This window comes from Hemitrygon akajei, chromosome 13, assembly GCF_048418815.1.
Source record: "Hemitrygon akajei chromosome 13, sHemAka1.3, whole genome shotgun sequence".
Classification (NCBI taxonomy): Eukaryota; Metazoa; Chordata; class Chondrichthyes; order Myliobatiformes; family Dasyatidae; genus Hemitrygon; species Hemitrygon akajei.
In genome coordinates, this window is record NC_133136.1 from 63,829,144 (window position 1) to 63,853,976 (window position 24,833).

Here is a 24,833-nt window from a genome sequence, read left to right on the forward strand (position 1 = left end):
TTGGGAGGTTTGGAGTAAGATAATAGATCTGAGAATAAGATGAGAAGTAAAAAAATGTTGTCTCAGTTACAGACAGAACTAAACTTGTAATTCTGAATTTTTTTTTGTCAGGAGCTGAAAGCAAGGTCAAATGGAAGAGCTACAGTACCTTGCTAATTTTTAATATAGAGAAGCCCCTACACAATTTTTCTGAGAATGGTAGATGATGTATAGTTTTATGCACAAAGATAACAGGACTAGGTCATGTAATTTACAGTGTATTATACACCTATAGAAGTTTATAATCCAACAGTGCAGCAGCTCAGCTATTTTGCAATGGACTATTTGCATTGTAAATTTTATAAGGTTTAGTCAGTAAAGCAATTGACACTTGTTTCTGTGATAAGAATCAAACGTAAGCCCAAACATCGAAATGCTCAGTGTACATCAAAGTGAGAAATTCTATTTTTGTTAAATAAATATGGGCTCAGATTAGTCGACGTTACCATTTGAAATGCACCTGTTGGTTTTTGACTATATTGTCAATGAGTCCAACCATATAAAATTATTTTGCACCTTCGGTTAAAGGTGACACGTGGAATGCGGCTCTAAGTGGTAAATTTCTCTAGAAGATATTGTTAAGGAGTAGTTTGGAATCATGGAATGACCTGCTCCCATTTTTCAGGATAATGACATTTACCTGGGTGTCCTCACTTCTAATAGTAGAACTGATGTATCCGAAATCACATGATGTACTGCTGATCAAAATCACAGAAATGAAAAGTATGACTTTTAATTGGCACTCTTGAGGAGGAGAGAAACTAACAAATATGAGATACACAGGCAACTCTCCCTTCTATTTGGATCCCACCCGCCAGCAATTTCCCTTATATTTTCCATTCTAAATGTTGTGTGTGTGTGTTAGACCTTTTTACAATAATTTCTCATCATCACTCATCCTTGGAGAAATTCATTGCGATAATATACAAAATGTACATTTATATGCTACAAATGGCTCATCTTTTTAATAGGGAATATTAAATAAAATTGAATCTAAACTTGAAATAATGAAGGAGGAGTTTGTTATAATGATCTGGGCAATTGCTGAAAAGGAAGAGCCACTAAATTTAGGCAATCCATGTTTAAAATCAATAGGATAAACAGATTTAAATCTTTATCATTTATGCTTCAATGTGCTATAGGAGTGCAATAAAGATTATTTCTCACGTCATATTTTCATGAAGTCATTGTCATTTTGATAGGAAGAATTTAAAATGCGTGTGTGGATGTTTGACAATGGTTGCACAATCCATTGAACTGAACTGACACTGAAGGCTACACTTGGTTTGTGTGGTGAGCTTCACAAGTAATAGGATTTATCAACAAAGAAGGCCTCAGCTCTCTAATATTTAAAACAGTTGAGCTGTAACATTCTTGGTCACTAGACTTTAATTTCATTTGAGTATGCATTCATTTATATTCACTTCTAATAGTGTGATATCATTTGTTTGCTGAAGTCTTCTTAAAACCTGAATTTTAGTTCCTGGAATCGTGTTGTGGCCAGTTGTACTTACATAGCAGCAGTTTCAGCCAACATGCAGCAATAGTTGAACTCCAGACTTCCCTTCAAGAAGCACACTCTCAGCCTGCTGCTTGCAAATGTAATAGCCCTCTAACTCTAGCACAAGAGCAACAAGCTCCATTCATATGATTAGCTCAGCTGGAATCAGGTTATACCTTTAAAGTTTCTGTTAATGACGAATGCTGTGAAGCAGTACCATTGACAAAGGACAAGCAGGTTGGAAAAGATTACATGGATATTAAGTTAGTTAGTTAAAGTCTGTCCCGAGCCTTTGTGGCTCATCATGCCAATGCTTATGCTGGTTTCCATGGCATGAAGCAACTGAGAGTACAAGACTCCCCCCACACCCCCCGGATAGGACGCCAGTGTATCGTGAGGTTAACCCCCCACATTTTGCTGGTACCCATTTTCAGCTGGGTGGACTGGAGCAATGTGTGGTTAAGTGCCTTGCTTAAGGACACAACACACTGCCTTGGCTGGGGCTCGAACTCAGGACCTTCAGATCACTAGTCCAACGCCTTAACCACTTGGCCACGCGCCACAGCATGGATATTAAGGTGTTTATCATATTTTGTGTATAATTTACCTTTCTAAATAATTTCTATTAACAGTTATCACTGGGTATGTTATTCTCATCGCCTCAGATGCTTTTAACAATTGTTCTATAAGATTGTTTGATTCATCCTCCTCAAGCCACGGTGCTTTGCAGCTTTAGTTTAGACAAATAAGAAAATGTTAGAATTATGAACACAAGGAATTCTGCAGATGTTGGGAATCCAGAGCAATGCGCACAAAATGCTGCAGGAATTCAGCAGGTCAGGCAGCATCTATGGAAATGAATCAACAGTTGACATTTCAGGCTGAAACCCTTAATCAAGACTGGAAAGAAATAAATTTATCCTACCACTAACCATATCCTTACCTCTGCCCCTCTCTCCGTTTCAGCAGCGATTGCTCCCTCCATGACTCCTTTGTCCATTTGTCCCTCACCACAAATCTACACCTGCCCATTCACCTCCTCCCTCAACTCCACTCAGGACCCCAAAAAGTCCTTCCAGGTGACGCAACACTTCACCGATGAATCTCTTGGGGTCATCTACAGTATCCTGTGTTTGCAATGTGGCCTCCTCTACACTGGTAGAACCCAATGTAAATTGGGTGACATTCGCTCCATCCAAGATATGTGGGATTTCCCAGTGGCCAAACATTTCATTTTCCATCCCCATTCATGTTCTAACATGTTGGTCCATGGCCTCCCCTTCTACCACAATGAAGCCACTCACAAGTTGGAGGAGCAACACCTTATACTCCAGCTGGGTAACCTGTAGCCTGATGGCATAAAAATCAATTTCTTCTGGTAATTTTTTCCCTTCTCTCTTCCTTCTTCCTCTATTCTCCACTCTGGCCTCTTGCCTCTTCTCTCACCTGCCTATCACCTCCCCCAGTGTCCCTCCTCTTTCCCTTTCTCCCATGGTCCAATCTCCTCTCCAATCAGATTCCTTCTTCTCCAGCCCTTTGTATTTTCCACCTATCACCCACCAGCTTCTTCCTCATCCTCCCTCCCCCATCCACCTGGCTTAAACTATCACCTTCTAGCTTGTCCCCCTTACCCTCTTCTCCCACAACCTTCTAATTCTGACATCTTCCCCCTTCCTTTCCAGTCCTGATTCAGTGTTCCGGCCCAAAATGTCGACTGTTGATTGATTTCCATAGATGCTACCTGAACTGCTGAGTTCCTCCAGCGCTTTGTGTGTGATGTTAGAACTTTGAATGGTTTTGACACAGACTTTTTTTACACGTAGAAAATCATAATGAGAGCCTAGAGGGTAACAGTTTGAAACAGAAACAGGTAATCCAAAGGGAAATTCAGGATGAGATTTTTCTCTCTCTTACCAAAGAGAGTGTTGAAAATGTGGAACACATTACCTCAGGGAGAGGTTTAAGTGAATATTTCACAGGTGTATATAAGAATGCTAAACAAGAGTATGAGAGAGAAAGGAATAGAGTTACTTCTGCCTGTCCTGGGTTGGAGGACTGTTTGTGTTAGTGGGTGGGAGGGGAGGAAAGGGGCTTGTTCTGCTGTCGGGGTTTTGTCATTGTGTTCTGTGTTTTTCTGCAGAGCATTGTGGACGTAGCTATGTTCACACTGGAAAGTGTGCCAACACTTGTGTGTTGCCTCCAGCACATACTTAGGTTGTGCTGGTTGTTAACATAATCAACACATTAAGTGGAACATAATGCTGACAGAGACTAACTGGTCTGAATAGCCTGTTTTCTCAGTCCATTACTCAAAAAAAACTCAATTACCCACCTACAAAGACATGATGGCTATCGCTGCTCAGTACCTGCCTTTCAAAATGTACATAAATCCCCAGGATTTCCCTCAACTTTCTTCAATAATTTCCTTACCGCTGACCTAAGGCATTTGAGGGTTAGGCCAAGACTGTGTGTACCACCAGTATACTAAACTCTTATCTAAATATTTGCTAAGAGATGGCAATGATAAAATAATAGGACTGACTTTCCTTCCTTGGACAAGAATTTTTTTTTCAACATGGTCCCAGGGAACAGATTTCAGTTGGGAGGCTAGACTTCAGCTTGACATATGGTCCAGAGCTACTTAAGACTGTGTTTCTCAAAAGGTCTCGGCAGATTATGAGGCTCCAGACTCACCAGTTGCCATAGCTACCAATGCAATAAAATATATGTGAATGCCAACATTCGGAAATACCAGGGCAGCGTCAAAAATTCTAAAACCATTAAAATTGCTTTTCAAAAATTGTTAAAAATAAAACACAATTAAATGCATTTAGCTGACTGACTTCAACCAGAGGTGTCAATACAAAAAGAGCCGGAGGGATTTCTTCAAGTTAATTTCATTTGGGCCATTGTCCATTAAATAGGTTAACCCAACACAATAGATAAATTTACCAGTTTTCTAAGCAGAGAATCTGTCCCTTTGATGTTAAGTAATAAATGCATTGGGAATATGATCATTCTGAAGAGATTACAAAGCACTGCCTCACTCCATTAAATTTAATCAGTATTGCTAAAGGAGACACTGGCGTGACCTTCAAGAACATACGAAATAAGCTTGCTAGAGAAATAACCAGCAGCTTCCAGAAATAATCAGTCTGTTGATCAGTCACCTGACCAAGGTTTTAGGTTCCGCATTTGATGTGATGTTCTTAGAACTGTCCTCTGTGGCCACAGAAATCATTCATGGTTACAATGCTCTAAACCTGGTGTCAGTATTCTCTCAAACACTAGTGTCATGTAGGCTCCAAAGTGAAAAATCTGGACCATAGATTCCAACTTTTTTTTTCACCATCTCACTGTATAAATAATCTTGAAAGGGATTCTTAATATAAGGGGCTCCACCACCTCATGAAAAGATAACCTGGATCTAGCTGAATACAATGAACCACATTTACTCATTCAAGGAGGAGTAAATTCCATGCATGTGTTGTTATACATAGGATCCTGAATTTATTGAACACTGAATTTGTCAGTTTGCTCATAGCTCAAAGTCTTTAACATTTTAACTGACACAGATTTTGAGGCTGGTTACACCTCAAACAGGATTGTGGTCCCATTGTCTTCAATAGGCAACTTAGGATAATGGTTAAGAAAGTAAAGGGGACCTTGTAAAACCTTCGGGGATTGGCTATTAGAAACTCCATAAGGGAGAGGGTGTGCAGATGGGGTTTGGGATAGAGTGATTTATGAGCTGGGTTTCTGGCTACAGCTTACCGTGGGCAGGGCCACAATGAGTTTCACTGTATAACAGATTACCCTGGGAGCAGCAGGGGCTCAATGGGCTAAATTGGCTCCTGTATCTTGGGCACTAAATGAAATAAGTTAGGGGGGAAACAGAAAATATAAAATGATTTACCAGTGACTCATCTCTGAAATTTAATATTTTTTGTGAAATCACTGCAATCTCCAGGGTGTCTATAATTAGAAACACTTCCTCCCTCACTCACCCACATCTCTCACTGAGTCAGCTCAATCTCAATTTCACAGTTGTGTAACTTCATCCACAACAATGAGGGGAGGACCAAGGGTGGGATCTCAAAGAATCTTATAGCCCAATGTGTCTGTAGCAACACTTTATGGAGTTCTGAAATTGAATTTTGGCCAGGCAAGAGACTTGAAGCCATCAGGGCTACTCCAGTGTGACAGACCCATGCTCAATAGTAACAGTCACCAGAGTATATAGCTGGATGTGGACCTGAATATAAACTGGCCCAGAATAAAGGATCTGGCTTGACTGTTTCCCTGGTGCTAGACCCTGTGTGCTTCCTCTTCTGGGCATAGCAACCTGGTTGTTGGACCTAATGTTGAACAGGCTCCAGTACCTGAACCCAATGCTGGCAAGACCTTGAGGACTTGGATCTGCTTCAGCCTTGTTCAAGCATCCAAGCTCAATATTGGGTTTGTTGCAGAGCATTTGGCAGGCTGCAGGGAGATTTATTTTACCTTGAGTCTCCAGCTGCAGCCTCCAAGGCCATCCTCCCGGTTATCGTGTATAGGGAGGGTTTACGCCTCAGCTTAAACTGGCTGCTTCTTTTTAAGAATCTCAATGATTCGTTGCCCAGACTCCTACAATGTATTGCTTTCGTGGGAAGGTTGGCGTCCTGTACCAATGGCATATGGGCAGATAGCTTTTCTCTCATTAACTGTAGATTTAAAATCATTCAAGACATTTGGCAGCATTACTGTTACTAGTCAGACCATTCTGCAGGAATCCAGAATGATCAGAGCCAGCAAGATTGGCCCCTTCAGCATCCAAACCAGATAAGATACGTACCGTTTCTGCCGACCGTTCAAAACAATTTACCAAGTAGTCTCCTCTCTCTCTCTCATTTATAATCATGTTGTAACTGTTAATCTAATATTAGATTAATAGTTACAACATGATTATAAATGAAAGCTTGGTTCAGCACAATAATTAATTATTACTCCATATGACAGTGCAGAGTTCCCCAAACGAGTCTAAATAGTAACTAACCTGGTTTATAAGTATCGTATTTGTTTAAGCCTGGAAGCAATAACAGTGAATGGTTTTCCAGCTTACTTAGTTCTTTGCGACCCATTGAACTGTAGGGGCATTGTGAACTGTATCTCAATCAATATGTAGGGACATCTTGGACCTGATTCAGCTCTTGATTCCCTAAAAAGGTGTGTTATTTGCTTTACCTAAGTGTTCCTGCAATCTGGTTTACTGTTACTATGTACAAACTGCTTTGACTCATAAATCATTCTTTTGCCATCCCTACCCACCATTGCATTCAGTTTACAAATGGGAACAATTTGTTTTCTCACTAACTTTTGTTAGTGGAGCTACACAGAAATGAACCCATTGATTCTACAAAAGAGGTTTTCATCGCAGCATTGTAGCTTATTAATTTGCAACAACACAGGAAGATGTATTTGTTTCACAACAGTGCGCACTGATACAGAAATGAAGGTAGAAAAGCAAGTTTTAAGTAGATGAGGATAGCAATAATATTTATTAATGATAAGAGTCACATCTTTTTAAATTCTTCCAAACTGCTGGCTTGCTTTGTGTATATGAAGGAGAGTTTGTTTGCATATGATTAACTTTCTCCCTTGTCAATTCCTTTGTTAAATCGATTCTAAAAAAAATTATATAGTTGTGAAAATGTCAAAATTTCATTTCGCTTTCTCATTCCTCAAGTTTTGATTTGATGCATTCTGATATCCATTAGTTAAAAACTTGGGCAACCACCAACTTCAAAATAAATTTAGGCAGCAGGTAGTTCACTGTAGTTTGAAGCCTGCCCCACCCACTAACTTTTTTTTCAGTTGTCCTCAGCGAATGACTTCCCAGGAATTTAAGTAACTGGGGACAATAAATAGGCACAAGAACAGTACAATAGAGTTGAACAGTTCTTGTAATCCAGACGAAGAGCTGTTCTTTGGCCGAGACATTAGTGGTAACCCAGTTAACCCCGGGAAAAGTAAAGGTACAGCAGACTTTCTCTTTACTAATGTAAGGTTTTGAGGTAAATGAAGTGAAAGCTTTGCTGTTAGTTTATTTACAGTAATCATTTTCCTTCAATGTCATATTCTCCCAAGGTTAATAATGATTCAGTCTTTTTTATGTAAAGCACATTTTGAGTAAGTTGAAGTTTGTTGCTGTTCTCTGACTTTCAGTAAAAATAAGCAGGAAAATTTGTCCACTTATTTATTTTGCTTGTTTTTCCTTGGATTTTTAATGTGTTTAACCAAAAGGTCTGGTGTCCATAATCTAAAAAAATCTGCTGATTCATTAATTAATTTTATGTGGGTGAGATTGAATTGTACAGACCTAGACTTTTGGAGATAACTGATAAACTAGTCTTAGTATTACTAATTACAACTCACACAAAATGCTGGAGCAACTCAGCAAGTCAAGCAGCAACTAAGCACTGTTCTTTTTGAGTTAAGTTTCTTATTAATGTTCGGTGTATTATAACTTGTAGTAGTTTTTCAAAACATAGTTTGAGAATATTCAAGGTCAAGTTCAAGTTCCAGTTCAAGTTCAATTGTCATCCGACCATACACATGAATACAGCCAAATGAAACTGTGTTCCTCTGGGACCAAGGCACAAAACACAGAACCAATAGTGACACACATCACATAGAGCACACATACAGTATATGTACTGCGTAGGAAAATGTTTCGATAGTGTTTACAGTGATTTTTATTTATAATATTCTTGTTTTACATTTTCTGTAATCAAGTGGTTTCTTTATTCACAATCTCCAGTTCAAGGTGAACACTCAATTCATGTAAAAATGTGAAGCTAACTTGTCACTGTTAATATTTTATGGATGAAGAAAACAAAAGGGTTAATGTGGTATTATTATTTAATAAAGCTAAGTCCTTGAGACCATTCTGTTCATTTTATCCTTTAAATTATTAACTCCACCAAGACATCATGAGCATTTTTACCCAGTAGTAATCTGATTGGCTAATATTTCATTTATTTCCAGAGTTCCAAAGGGCTAGAGCAGCTCCAAAGACCGGGGGGTTAAGTACAAGTTGTTTCTTTTGTATCTCTACTGTGCAGATACAACAGTATTTATAGATATAACTGTTGCATCATTTTCTCCAGATTAGGGCTTTAAGCAATAGAAGACTTTGATTAGTGCAAGTCAGACAGTGGTACCACTAGTTAATCAGTAACCTGATGTTGCCTCAGGTTTCCTTGGTGCTAGGTACTTATTAGATTGAGGTCAACTGTCACTGAAAAGAGTTACTAGCTCTTTTAGGTGTGTGACATCTAACTGTAAAAGTTTAAAAATTGTTCAACATTGCCAAAATATAATTGTGAATTTATCCCAAACACATCCAAAAATTGTTGGTCATATGCAAAAATTAGATATATGGCCTCTACAAGAAATGCATAACTGCTGATATTTAGTCTGGCAATGTAGTGGTTAGTACAACATTTAACAGCACCAGTAATCGCCAGTAATTTGGGGTTCAACTCCCACCAATGTCTTTAAGGAGTTTTTATGTTCTCCCCATGGCAGCTGGGTTTCCTCTCATATAAGATGTATGGGTTAGGGTTATGGTTATGCAAGTGGCAATCTCCATGCCATTGCAATTTCCTTGTATTCCACCTTGCTCTTTGTGACATTTACATTAAATTTGAGTTCATTATTTACTGTCATTTCTTCTGTCGGAAACTGTTTCTCCGGGTCTGGTTCTGATTCTCTCTCTCTGCTGCTTTTCATTTGAATATTTTATTAAGTTGCGCCTTAAACTTGTCTGTTGTAAGGGGAACAATTCTAGCTTGTCTAGACTCTCCACAATGTTAAAGTGTCTTTCTTATACCTGGTACCACTCTGGTAAATGCACTCACCCCGTGGAACGCATGGGATTTCTGCAGGTGCTCCAGTTTCCTCTCTCAGTCCAAAAACATAACAGTAGGTTAATTGATCATTGCAACTTGTCCCGTGATTAGGTTAGGGTTAATTGGGTTTACTGGGGCGGGGGGGGGGTGGTGTTTGCAAAGAGTGTGTGCAAGAGGACCCAGGTAGGTCAGAAGGAAAGAGAAAGAAACAGAAAGGGAGCACATTAGCCGAAAATAGAGAACTCTGTATTAATGCAGTATTCTACCCAGGCAGAAAATGAGGTGCTGTTCTTCTCTTTCTGGTCCTGATTATTTCTTCCTCTGTATGCCATTCCTTAGTGAAATTTTCAAAATTTAAGTCATTGGGTTCGACGATGTCCCTCTTGAACACCTGGCTGAACTCCCAATTGCCTCCATGTTGTCAGAGGGCTCGCCCAAGCTGACTCCCACAGTGTGCAATTTCCATTTGTTAAGCCCTGCCTAACTAGTCTAACCAATACCATCTGCCTGCACTTAGTCATTATCCCTCTGTCTCCCTGTCTATCCATATGTCAGTCCAAACTCTGATATCCTATCTGCTTCCATCTCCTCCCCCTGGTAATGCATTTCAGGCAAGCACCACTCTCCATGCTTAAAAGAAGACTTGCCTCATATATCTCCTCTAAAAATTTCCCGTCTCACACTAATCTGGTGCTCTCCAGTCCTCCCACCATGGGACAAGACACATGATTCAGCAGATGCTGGAAATCTTGAGAAGCACACACAAAATACTGGAGGAACTCTGCAAGTCAGGTAGCACCTATGGAGGGGAATAAACACTTGATGTTTTGGGCCAAAACCTTCCATTAGGACTGGTGTGAAAGTGGGAAGAACACAGATTAAGAAAGTAGGGGTGGGGAAGGAATACAATTAGGTAAGATAGGTGATGCCATGAACATCAATTTCTCTAACTTTTGATAATTACCTGCCCTCCTCCTTCTATCTCTTTCCACCCCCATTTTGGGTTACCCTCACCCTCTCTCTTCTCACCTGCCCATTATCTCCCTCTGGTTTCTCTCCTCCATCCTTTTATTTCATCGTCCACTATCCTCTCTTATGAGGTTCTTCTTCTTCTTCAGTCTTTTACCTCTTCCAATTATCATTGCCCAGCTTCTTACTTCATCCCTCCTCCCTCACCCACCCACCATTCCCCCTCACCTGGTCTTACCCATCACCTGCCAGCTGTACTCTTTCCCTCATCCCCCTTATCTTCTTAGTTTAGCTTCTACCCGCTTCCTGTCCAGTCCCATTCAATCAACTGTTTATTCCCCTCCACAGATGCTGCCTGACTTGCTGGGACAAACACAGTATATATCTTATCTGTGACATTCATGATTGTAAATAGTTCAATCAGGTTGCCCCTCAGCTTTGATGCTCCAGTGAAAACAATTTAAATTTGTACATCCTCTTTCTATAGCTAATACACTCCATTCCAGGCAACCTTGCAGTGCACCTTCTCCAAAGCCTCCATATCTCTTCTCTCATATGGTGACAATAACCCAAATGTGACTTCCCAAATTTTATACTCAACCAAGGAAGGCAATCAAAGGCAATAAGCCTTTCTTAAAATAACCCTACCCACTTACATGGCCCTTTCAAGGAGCTATGGACTTGTACCTCAAGATCACTAGATCAATATAGCAATGGGTCTTGCCAATTGCTGTATGCTCTCCTCATCTATATGACTTCTCAAATTGCAACACCTCATGCTTCTTTTGAAACTTTATCTGCAGTGACTCCCCCAAATTTCCAACTGAGTTGTATCCTTTGACAAGCTTCCTCACTATGCACAACTCCAGTTTTGGTGTCATCTGCACACCTACTAATCAGACCAGATATACATACATCCAGACCATCTATGTACATGATAAACAACAGATACTTCAGCACAGATCCTTGCAAAACAACACTGGTCACACACTTCCAATCAGGAAGCACCCTGCACCACCACCATCCGTCATTTACGACCAAGCCAGTTTTGTATCCAGTTTGCCAACTCACACTGGATCCCATTTCACTTAATCTTGTGGACCAGTCCTGTTGCCTGATCAATTAAAATTTTCTTTTCATAATTCTCATGCTCACCTCCTTTTATGTCCTAGCCTGTAGCTGCATAACCTTTCAATAACCTGACAATGTTTAAAGGACTTTTGTATCCCTAAGTGGTACAATCCCTGGTAAGGCAGGAGTGACCTATTCTGAGAGTTCAGTTTAAAGACAACTATTTTAGATTTTTGAATAATTATGGAATATCTATTTTCCTTTGAGGTACAGCTGACAGTATTGCAAAGTTTCTTTGGGTACTACGTCAGCCATATCTGACATTCAGCATTTCCCCTCACTAAGCTTTTTATTTTAGAAACCTATGTTTAGGGGCTCTAAGATATAACGTTGTTCGAGACAATACCAAATTAACATTTTTCTTTAATCTTAGTTCCGTACCAAATTTATTATTTCCCTTATACATACTGGCTCTCTATAACACGCACACTAAGGAAGTTGGAGTAATTAATCTCTTCTAATTCATTAAAACTTCTAATTGAATGAAATTACAAACAGGTGTTGGTAAACCACTTCAGCACAGGGATTGGAAACTCAGCGATTTCGGTAAAGAATGTAATATTCTCCTCATGAACATCAACATAGAACAGTTAAAAGACAAACTGAAATATCCCAGCAGGATATTGAAATATGTATTCTTTCCAACATTGTTAGTAGTTGTAAATCAAGCTTTTTAGAAGGCGGCTGGTGACTAAAGCTTGCAGAAGTTTAACTATCAACCATGAATTGTGTGCTTTTCAATTTTCTAATACAGCAAATACCATTTACTCAAGTAATCCATCATCACTTCTAATTCAGCAGTTCTGTCAAAGTGTTACATCTACAACATTTCCTGTACTTTGAACTGTAACATTAAGGGCACTTAATAATGTTCCTGCAGAAATAGGAATAGTGCAGTTTATATATGGATGTAAGGGATACCATTCATCACTTAAAACTTAATGAAAACATTATTTGAATCTTCCTGTAAATGAGAAAGACTAATGTGTTGGCGAGTTCTGCTCACTGTAGATGGAAAATTTGTGTCCCAGGGCACTTGCATGCAGTGTTTTCCCCTTGAACTCCTACAGAACCTAAATACATTTTAGGAACTACATTTATCTTGCTTATTGAAGCTTGCTATCATTCTACATGTTTTGCTTCACCTGAAGATGCAGTTTCTCTGGTGTGACCCTCCAATATCTCCTCATTAAACAAAAACAGTCAATATACACACGTGAGCCTGGATGATGGCCAGACTTTATTCTTAAATTGTGCTATTGGACGCAAATTTCCGTAATGTATTTCCGAAAGCAAACAAGAAAGAGATCTATTGACTTATTTAACTCTGCTATTGAGTCACGCAGGATAATTGGAGCAGAAATAGGACATTTGATCCAAATAGTCCATGGTATACCTGAACCATTTCTGCTCTTTCCTCCAGCTCTGAACACTTGGTCATCCCTGATTTTAATCTCTCCACCATTGAAGGCTGTGCCTTCAGTTGCCAAGGTTCTCAGCTCTGGAATTGCCTCCTTAAACCTCAATACTTCTCTACTTCACCGTAGGATGCTCCTTCAAACTTAACTTTTGACCCAGCTTTTAGTCACCTACCTACTATCTACAATGGGCCTAGGATGAAATGATGTTTGTAACAAATGCTGCGAAGTGCCTTTGGATATTTTACTGCTGTAGGAATACAGGATGTTGTTGGTACTATATTGCTGTTGTTCTGCATGGATCAGAGTTTTGGATTTTCCTGATCTTTGTTCCTTAAGAATTCACTGGATTATCGAGGTAAATGAACTGATCATAATAAATAATCCACAGATCATTCAAAATCCATGCCATAGATTTTTATTAAAGCAAACTACTAAGGGTAGAAATGTGCAGGGAATAGATCAGTGTTGCACAATCATTCTGGTAATTGGGCTGCAGCATGGAAAACACTCTTTCCTATTAATTCAAGTGCACCCAGTTTGGAGGACATGTGTGCTTTAATATTAAAGGGTGCAAGTGAAAGAGCTGGGAAACTTCACCTTATGCACAGATTTTGGATAATTTTTCATCTTGATTGCCAGCACCCCTGCCAAGCCTCATGTACACTACCCACCACTATACTGCGTGGAGAGAGAACAGCATTTTCAGGGCAATGATGATTTATTTCCTGACCAAATCGCTCATGTCATTATGCTTTCTTACACATTTCTGCAAGCAGAAAATGGTAGGGTTGTGAGGTGTTTTATACTGTATCCACTTAATAAACTGATATGTATTTGACCCTTGGAGTCATGTGCATTGCCTGACTTACAATTTAAAATAATTTTTTCCCCCTTTTTGGAAACAAAACCAATAGTGACTGGTACACACTGACTGTTGTTTGAACTTCCTTTGTTTTAATGTGAAGTTGATAAAGCTTCACTTCCAAAGGTGACCTTTATAATAATGCTTAATTCCCTGTTTTACGGATCCCAAATTCCCAGACGGTTTATCACAACTTTGTGTTGTGATTTTGGTGGGAGTCAGTAGAACTGCAAACACATGACATTTCTCCCAGCGCCTCCACTAATCTCCCACTAACGTAACAGCAGGAAACTGAAAATCTCAATGGGATTTTGAGATTTATTTGTTTCATAACCAACATTCATTTTAATAGTGAAATAATTAAACAGGTTAAAAGGTAATGGTAATATTTTGCAAAAAAAAATTGCAAGAATTTTTTTACATCTTCTAGTTAATCTCCATGGTGATGCTTATAGGTAGTCTGGGTTTAGAAGCACCACTCTTACAACTGCTAATCAGTGCCTTTCAGTTATAGATCATAGAACATAGAACAGGCCCCTTTGGCCCACCATATTGCACCAAACCAGATAAACTATTATTAATCAAATGGCCAACTAAACTAAACACTTTTGCCTACATAATGTCCGTATCATTTCATTTCCCTCACATTCATGTGCCTATCTAAACATCTTTTTAAAAAATCCCTAATGTATCTGCCTCTACCGGGCAGCACATTTCAGGTACCCAGTACTCTCTGCGTAAAGAAAAAAAATTGCCCTTCACATTTCCTTTAAAATTACCCCCTGTCACCGTAAATACATGCACTCTGGTATCAGGGAAAAAAGATGCTGTCTGTCCACCCTATCTATGCCTCTCGTAATCTTATAAACATCAATCCGATCTCCCCTCAGCCTCTGCCACTCCAAAGAAAGCAACTCAAGGTATCACCCTCAGGTAAAATGAAGTGACACGACTAACACTAAGTCATTAAGGGGCACTCGTTGTGGAACCGTAAATGTAAATAAACCTCTACTCTCTAATTAAGGAGAGATTGAGTGAATCAAACATACTATAACAGTGGGGAATGTTGGTATACTTTATCATGAGGGTTTTAGTCCTTTGAACTGTGAGCGCTTACATGATTTTTATGTGCTAAATGCAAGACACATTGATGTGAGTTTGCTGAGAGTCTAATGTTATGGACAAGTAACCTACTTTTAATACAGCATGCAAGTAAGCCTATTTTTCATTCTTTTAACTGATAAAATATCAGAAAAAGACTTCTGGAATTTTGATACAAGCCTATTTACCCCCAGTTACCACAAATGTTGAGGTTTTATTTATGCACACTGACTTGTGAATCAATTTTCAATTAAGAAAACTTGACTATCATCTGTGTGCTCAAAAAATGGTTCATTTGCAAGTAGACTAGGATTTGCAGTCTGAAGTAAACACTCACCCCAATAACATAAAGTCAGAAAGAAACCTCTGAACTCTACACACGAGCATTATAAACAGAAATACAAAATATGCACAGATGTACTGTTTTCTTCTCCAGGCTAATCGGACAAAATCAGTGATCTGTTGACAATTTTAGATGTTAACCAAAAAACAAGTGAAATGCGAGTGTTTAATTTTGGCCTAAACCAGGGGTCAACAACATTTGCTCAACAACTTTTCCAGTTCTGATTATTTAATTTTATATTTCAAAATTCCATACATTTTAAAATAATGTTTAACTTGATAATTTTCCATCTTGTATTTTAATCCTATTTGTGTATTCCTATCATTTTATGTTTGTAAAATATTTTTAAAAATTAGATTAAAATGTGATTTTTTATTTGTTCACTGTGTTGAAATTTCTACATTGTCTCTCAGCTTGCTCGATAGCCGTACTGCTGCTACTGGTCTCTTAAAACTAGGTGTGACAACAGACAGCATCAGAAACTTGAAATCCATACCATAGAGAGCATTACATTCTTGAGCATACATTTTTTAAAGTCAGCCACAAGTGCCGTCATTTAGCTTCTGACAGGAAAATTGCCGTGGTAAGTTGTAAAAGTGATGTTGTAATAGTGAGTACTCTTCCAAAGTATTGTAAAGTGCTGTAGGATGCCCTTGGGTCAACAGTAGATGGCAATTAAACCCATTTTTCAATCTTTGTCTCTTTGCCAGAATGATTTTTTATCCAAAGGCTGCATCAGCTGTTTTGTGAATTTAATAACCGTGTTATCTTGGTTGACGTTTATCTAAACTATCCAAAATCCCAGAATTCAACAGTAGCTTGCATTGGGTTATCTGCTATTAGGCCTCTTAGAACACTACAAATTGAGTAGGGCTGAATTGAGCTGAAGTGTTTCAACCCACAAATCTGATCACTAATCAGAGATTTCAGATACGGGAACACATACGTTGTCATTTCATAAGATTTCAGTGATTGAGGTAACCACCAACATCCACTGATTGGCCTTGTGCAAATAGAACATTCCACAACTTGATCGATGTACCTGTTGTGCATGAAAAAAATCAGATTTAGAGGTCAATCCACTAGTTCAGATTCTTAAATGCTTTAAGATCTAAAGGATTTCAAAACAGTATGAAGAACATCACGAGTTATTTCAGACTTTGAACAAATAAGGGAAACAACTTTATTCACACTCATTTGATGTATTGACAGATGTTTCATTGGGTAACTTGTACTTTGAAGAAATGTATAGAGTAGAGGAGACTATTTTACCATTATGTCAATCCCAAACAAATGATCACTCAATCCTAACCTTCACTTGGCGGCCAATGACCTATAATAGGGGTTTAAAACATTCCCCTTGTCTGCACAAGCTTTTGTAAAAGTGGAAATAAGATGCAAATGACAAATTGTATGTTTTATAACTTTGAGGGTAACGTTTAAGAAAAATTTATTTGATACTCCTTATGCTATTTATTCATAAACAGAAGGATAGAATACAGTGATGTATGAATGGTGCCCTTTATATAATGCAAACAAAATTGAACCTACAGACATATAGTCATTTAGTAGCTGCCAACTTAAGTTGGAGATATTCTTGAAGGCTTAATCATGTGATGTTCCCATCACATGACATCTAATCACATGGTATCCAACCACATGACATAAGTGAATGAGAGTCTAACTGCCAAAGAGAGGTTAAGTCCTCTGAGGTTAAATTTTGATGCAACTTTATGCCAGGAGTTATTGTGTGAGAAGTTATGAGAACTGGAAGACCAACTTTTGAGCAGGTGAACAGTGAATGGTTGGAAGGGTTTAGAAGGGCAATTGGCAGAGTGTGGAGCTAGGTTTGTGAGAGGAAATTTTTGATTGCATTGAAATTGCATTTGTGTTAACACTTGTGACTTGATATAATCAATAGTGTTGCAATAACTCATTGTTAATACATTGGTATGTATATATAAAGAACCAGGTGTAAGATGACAGTACCTTATATGTATTAGTTGTATCTTATCTATAGTGCGTCTCCCTTTTAATGCTTAAACTATAAGAAACCCCTTTATAACGTAAAGGGTATTCAGGCTCCCCAGCACGAAACACGTTTTGATAGGTTCCATCTACTTCTATGTAATGGTGCCAGTTCTAAACTGGAAGGCTGCATCACATAAGAAGGTTCTGGTGATGTATGCTCATCTATTAATAGGTATTTGATTTTTATGAATCGCTTCTCATAAATCTAAGCAACTGATCTTGGCTGCTGTAAGTATTTGTTTTCTTTCATTCTATTAATTCATATATTCAAGATTTTTTCCACTGATGTAACTAATATAGCTGAGATAGTTTAACTATCTACATTGTGAAAACTTCGGCTTGTGTATTACTTATAAAATGGGAACTATTTATTATTGAGGTTCATTTGTGGAAATGCTTGTCAGCCACATGACTTGAAACTTCCCAAATACCAGTGAAGTCCAGCAAACAGCTGGGCAATCAGCAATCATTTATATTGAGCGGTGTAAGATGCAATCATGTGCTCATATTATCTGAAAGCCTTCAAGTTTTTTTAATCAGAAGATTCTCTCACTTGTCCCATCATTGTCACTCTAAGTCAATACTGTCTTCACCTAATGCAGTTTCTAGGGTGAACATTAATAGCTGCCCAAGTATAGTTAAGTACAGAGTGAAACTTTCCTTGTCCAGGTGGATTTCTTGATGGTAATGTTATTTGTTACAGTTCATTTATTTTTCTATATGAACTGCAGTATGCATTTGCTTTACAGAGCTATATTACTGATCTCTGGTTAGCTATAAGCATGTGACCTGAAAAGCTCATGTACTGCACATAAAGTTATTAAAACTGTTCTCCATAATTTCTTTCATGAACTATTGTGTATACTTCAAGAGCACAGTGTTACTCTGTCGCAACAACGCATCTTCCCCCCCCCCCCCCAACTCTGTAGGACAAGATAGGGGTTTGTATCGAGTAAAGTAGAAGACATACTGATCTGAAAAATGTACTGTATAAGCAACTCAGTGCCCATAGAGACTTTAATTTGCCTGTATGATAAAGTTTGCTTTTAATCTTTTGACACTGCATTAGACATCAGTGCAGTAAGTGGTTGACATATCAAATTTGGTGTTATTCAGCCTCCCGAGTTTCAAGCCAGATTGCTCAGCATACAAAGCAAACCATCAAGATTTCCTGTTAGTTTCCAGTGTTGCTAACGCAATATGGATTGTGTGGCTTTCAGCTATAGTTTAACTCATAAAGGCATTAAAACCACCAGTGCATTAAACTAATTATAGGGAACTATATTGGTTGTATATGCACAGAGAATAAAGCATTTGCTTTAAACAAATAATTTGATGTGGGTAACTGAGAACACAAGTGTTTACTTCTGAACTACATAATACTCAGAATAATCACTTTAACACATTATTTTCTCTGTTTTGTTTGACGTTCCTTCCAAAATACCACAAGAATTTTATTTCTTTAGAAAGGCACAACTCTCCTTAGCATTGGTACTTCTCACTTTTAATACCAAGTTTGCGTCATAGTACAGACGTGGCTAGACTCCTCAGATGACATTGGTGCTGTAGTGGTGACAAATCTATCAGCAGTTGCTATCTAATTAAAGCTGGCCCCAGCTTCACATGCCCACATCTGCAATTCAATACAGTACACCCGAAGTTGTAGTTAATGCCCTGCATCTATGCACAGTTAGTGATTTGATATGTTTTAACAACTTGTTACAGAACAATCAAAAGGTGTAGTTGAGGTTGTGACAGTGCCATTAGTCACAATTCTTGCTGAGCAACTGTGTGTCAGTTTCTTTACATTTAAAAATCCACAATTATTTTTTAAAAAGCTGACATTTTGCTGAAAATCAGTAGTAGTTCCACACCAAATCACTGGCATTTCTCATTGCAGGTACCATTATGTTTTGGAGCTCCAATGAACAAGCAGGTTACTTTCTGTGTATGTTAGAGAGTGTGTTCACAGATCCTGTGGCTTATTAGACCTGCAGTTGAACATGAGAGCCCATTGATTTCAATGAGGATTGTAAGATTGCTATAAAGAAAGACAAAACAACTTCCTTTTAATTAACTTGAACTTTGTTTAATAATAATGTATGTATTTTAGTTGATTATAGTTTTCTGATTTGAATGTATTCTTTTCACTATTTCAATTTTAAGTCTTTAGGTGTTTTGTAATGTCAGAGACAGATGTATTTAAAAATATTTGATGGGTGGCGAAAGTTGGAAATAGTGATTTTGCTTTCTGTCAAAGACCTTGAGTATTACACACACTGCGTGTTCTGGCCCAGCCACATTTTCCCATTACATTGTTTGAGGCCCTGCTAGCTCTCAGTCCCTTGCTGCTAAATTTTAAAACCCTCTGAATTGGCAAGATTGACCTTTTGGATTTGGCCGAGGCAAATTCAGTTAAGACGTAGCTGAGGATAACAGGCCCAAGTCAGTAAGTATCTCAGCCAGCGTTTGATATTTAAGCTTCCACATTAATTCCATGTCTTCATCTCTTTTCAATGTAATGTTAAAATTATAATATGTGCTTTGAGATCTGTGAGAATTAGTCTGCTGGGCTGGTCAGCATCATTTCATTTGCTGCTTGATGCCACTGATCTAAAAGATTTCAACAGATTCAAAGTCACATTAGGATAGAGGGAAGTGATGCGCAGGGCGTATTGATTCTTTTGGGTTACCTTTTACTTGCACTGATCAATAAAGTCCATACCTTCATTGCTGTTTGCATAATCCCTTATTGATAAAGTAACGCCAATAATTTCTTGTATTTTCAGTGAAATAACTATTCAGTCAGAATATCAGCATGCTCATCGGACTACTGCAAAGCTCAGTTTGAAAGTGTTTTCATGTTTTATTGCCATTTAGAGGAAGTGTAACATAGATCAATACTGCCTCTTATTTTCATCCACAGTAGTTAGTGGAAATGTAAATCAGACACTGCAAAATGGGAAGCCGATCTCCCCTACCTAATTGATACATCAAAATCAAAATTTCTTCTTTGTCCAGATTTAATCAGAAGTTATGCCACATCATGTTCCACAAACATTATGCATCACTGCACTTGTTCCCTTAACAGAGCACAGCACAAAGCATTTATGTCCTCTTCCTGTTATGGTTGCTCATTGGTTGAGGGCCAGTGTTGTATTAGGCCACTTAAAAGTTCAGAAAGGTGAAATGCAAGCACAGCATTCACCTCCTTTAGCTGAGAATGTTTCTCTTCACTTTATTTTGACACAGAAACATGCGCATGCTATTTTAAAAATCATTGTGCTAACAGTGGCTGCAAGAAAAACAGACGTAGAGTGTGGTAATTTCTAAACTCAGTAAAGCAAGTTACCATGTAGGAAGAGCTAAGCAACTAGCCCAATTCTACTACGTATTTGCTCTCACCATTAAGTTGCTGTATATATCACTTTAATTCTGACTAATTGGTTGCTATGTTCCTCGCATTTCAGCAGTGACCTCATTGAGACATTGAGGTTACTGGAGCTGCTTTACAAGGGCAGGTTTTTTTTCAATGTCACAAAGCCAATTGAAGTTTCCTCTCTTGCCTTTTCAGGTCTGAGCACAATTTGAATGGTTTAGACAGAATGACAGCTGAAGATTCCAATACCATGATGAGCACAGATTCCTGTAACACGTCTTCAACTAAAGCCATTGAAGGGGTTGCCGGCGCCCCTAATGAGTCTACTCTTCTTGCACTAATCGAACGCACCGGCTACACGATGGTCCAAGAGAATGGCCAACGTAAATACGGTGGCCCTCCTCCAGGATGGGAAGGGCATCCTCCTCCACGTGGCTGCGAGGTTTTTATTGGGAAAATTCCTCGTGATGTTTATGAAGATGAGCTGGTTCCCATTTTTGAGTCCGTGGGGCGAATGTATGAAATGCGTTTGATGATGGACTTTGACGGTAAAAATCGTGGCTATGCCTTTGTCATGTTCACAGCCAAGCACGAAGCCAAAAGAGCAGTCAGAGAGCTCAATAATTACGAGATTCGTCCGGGAAGGTTGCTTGGTGTTTGCAGTAGTGTGGACAACTGCAGACTTTTCATTGGGGGCATTCCGAAAATGAAAAAAAGAGAAGAGATTTTAGAAGAGATTTCTAAAGTAACAGAAGGTGTGTTAGATGTGATTGTCTATGCCAGTGCAGCTGACAAGATGAAAAACAGAGGATTTGCGTTTGTGGAGTATGAAAGCCACCGTGCGGCTGCTATGGCGCGGAGAAAGCTGATGCCTGGAAGAATCCAGCTGTGGGGTCATCAGATTGCAGTTGACTGGGCGGAGCCAGAGATTGACGTCGACGAAGATGTGATGGAAACTGTAAAAATTCTGTACGTGAGAAATCTGATGATTGAAACCATGGAGGACACAATAAAAAAGGTGTTTAGCCAGTTCAACCCTGGATGTGTAGAACGAGTGAAGAAAATTCGTGATTATGCTTTTGTTCATTTTGCCACGAGGGATGATGCAGTTCATGCCATGGAGAAACTGAATGGGACTGACCTTGAAGGTTCTCACATTGAGGTGACCCTCGCCAAGCCTGTAGACAAAGAGCAGTATAACCGTTACCAGAAGGCAGCAAAAGGCGGACCAACAGAATCTCCTCAAGCAAACATCGTGTACTCCTGTGATCCCTACACACTAGCTTACTATGGGTATCCCTACAACACTTTGATTGGTCCCAACAGAGAATATTTTGCCAAAGGTCAGTAAAATGCTAAGAACTGAAGACATTTAAATTTTTTACATGCTTTGTGTGTGTCTGTCTGTGTTTTCCTTCACAACCATAGGTGTTGCTATGAAGACTATGTCCATCATGACTGTTCTTGCTTTGGTAGTGGTGAGCTGTCTTTTGAGCCATTGGTGTACATGTGATGAATGCAGTGATCTTTAGGGAAAGGGGAAGAATTCATGATGGCTGTCTTGGAGATGGTAGAGTTGCTGCCCTTGCCCTTCAAAGTGTTGAGAAACTGTGTGTTTGGCAGGATCCCTGGTAAGTTATTGCAGAGCTTGATTAGCAGACTCCATCCCCCCAAATTCAGGCATTCATTCACATTTGTCAGTCATGCACCAGGACAGTAGTGTGTCCGGTCTCGGAGGAGATGGAACTGTGCGCCAATGGCTGAGAGAGCAATTATTTCAAGTGACTGACTACATTGCCAGTCAAGCAGACCGCTTTGTCCTGATTAGTATTCGGTCCTCATTTTCCTGAAAGGCTCTGTGCATAGCATAGGCTTTGAGTGAGTTAGCAAGTGAATCACTTGCCACAGAATATTCAGCCTGTGAGCTCAGTAATTTTGTACTTGCAGTTCTGCAGCAACCGCAGTTACTAAACATGAAAATGGAGAGCCATATTTTTGTTGTCAAGAAAACTGGGCTCTGTTGAACTAATGAAAATATACCTCTGCTTTCTCAAGTAGATTTTGTTATCTGAATGGTGTTCAGATAGAGGGCATTGTTTTAGATCTGAATGTTTAAAATGTGTTGTGGAAATGTGTATTTAATTTTCTTTTAATTTTAAAACTATCTTACTAGAATTGTAACATTATCATAATTATTTTCTCAAATTCTCTTTACAATGGAGTTCTTTGAATACACTTTAAGTTCCTATAATAAACCTTTCAGTAGAGCAAACATTTTGTTTCTTTCAGTGCCTGCCATTTCCCTATTTTCTATCACATCGTACCATGCTTCTGTACTTAATGTACTTACTTCCATTCCACTTTATTGTTCTCTTAACAATTGCAAATTTTTATTATTAGCTTTGGTTGCATTTTTGAAGTTATTTTCATATTCTTATTTTGTATCTCTTAATTTTGTTCTTGTATCAATTTGTGCTTGTGGGCCACAGCAGATCTTTACCTTGCAGTTTTATTAGTCCTTTGGCATGAAGTTAGTTCTTGCCTCATTTGTTGACAATGGTTACTAAACCACACAAATAGAATTTTTGTCTTTCAATGAATATGTACTGGATTTTTACTTTCTGCTTTTGGTTCTGGTAACAAAGTTGTCTGATTTATATTGTGTGTAATGAAATCTTGTATCTTAATGAAGGGTCTCAGCCTGAAACGTCAACTGTTTATTCATTTCTATAGATACCACCTGACCTGGCATTCACAGTAAATACAAGAAACATAATAGAATCAATGAAAGACTGTACCCAACAGGACAGAGAAACTATCAATGTGCAAAAGACATCAAACCGTGCAAATACAAAAAAATAAGCAATAAATATTGAGAACATGAAATGAAGAGTCCTTGAAAGAGAGTTCATAGGTTGTGGGATTAGTTCAGTGTTAGGGTGAGTGAAGTTATCCCCTCTTGTTCAAAAGCCTGATAGTTGAGGGGTAACAACTGTTCTTGAACCTGGTGGTGTGGGTCCTGAAGCTCCTGTATCTCCTTCCTGATGACGGTAGTGTGAAAACGGATTGGCCTGGATAGTGGAGATTCTTGATAATGATTGCAGCTTTTCTGTGACTACACTCTGTGTAAATGCACACAATGGTGGGGCAGGCTTTACCCATGATGGACTGGGCTGTACCCACTACTTTTTGTAAGTTTTTCCTCTCAAGGGCATTGGTGTTTCCATACCAGGGCTGTGAAGCAAACACATATCTACAGAGGTTTGTCAAAGTTTTAGATGACGTGCTGGATCTTTGTAAACATCTGAGAAAGTAGAGGCACTGCTGTGCTTCCTTGCATGCTGGACCCAGGGCAGATCCTCTGAAATGATAACACTGAGTTGCTGATCCTCTCCTCCTCTGATTTTTTTCCCCCCAATTAGGACTGGCTCATGGACCTATGGTTTCTTCCTGAAGTCAATAATGAGTTCATTGGTCTTGCTGAAATTGAGTTGATGTTGTTGTGGCACCACTCAGCCAGATTTTCAGTCTCCCTCCTACATGCTGATTCATCACCACCTTTGATTTGGCTATCAGTAGTGGTGTCGTCAACAAACTTAAAATAATGGCATTGGAGCTGTGCTTAGCCTCACAATCATAAGCAAGTAAAGCAGGGGCTAAGCACACTGCCTTGTGGTACACCTGTGCTGATGGAGATTGTGGCGATGTTGTTGCTAATCTGAACTGGCTGGGGTCTGCAAGTGAGGAAATCGAGGATCCAATTACACAAGGAGGTATTAAGGCCAAGATCTTCAAACTTATTGATTAGTTTTGAGGAGACAATAGTATTGAATGTCAATCTGTTGTCAATGAAGAGCATCCTGATGTATACACCTTTGCTATCTAGATGTTCCAGGTTTGAAATGCCATCTACTGTTGATCGGTTGTGACTGTAAGCAAATTGGAGCAGATCCAAATCGCTTCTCAGGCAAGAGTTGATGTTTCGTCAACTTCTCAAAGTGCTTAATCTCAGTGGATGCAAGTGTTACAGATAATAGTTACCGAAGCAAGCTACCGTGTGCTTCTTGAACACCAGTATAATTGAAGCCTTCTTGAAGCAGGTGGTTACCTCAGACTGCTGAAGCACAAGGTTAAAGATTGGTGAACTCTCCAACCAATTACTTG

General features: G+C 38.9%; 1 protein-coding gene across 14 annotated transcripts in view; it reads left to right on the plus strand.

The window, feature by feature from the left end:
- The window catches only part of rbm47 (RNA binding motif protein 47), a 183,067-nt gene that overhangs the window by 139,341 nt on the left and 18,893 nt on the right, over positions 1-24,833 (plus strand). For 12 of the 14 annotated variants that reach the window (XM_073064795.1, XM_073064793.1, XM_073064789.1 and 9 more), the window contains one exon: positions 20,865-22,012. In XM_073064795.1, coding sequence (XP_072920896.1) covers positions 20,896-22,012 — 1,117 coding nt within the window. In that variant the 5' untranslated portion in view covers positions 20,865-20,895. Of the gene's footprint in view, positions 1-6,725; positions 6,746-7,450; positions 7,555-20,864; positions 22,013-24,833 lie in introns of those variants that run through there. The other 2 variants (XM_073064796.1, XM_073064791.1) reach the window with 2 other exon arrangements.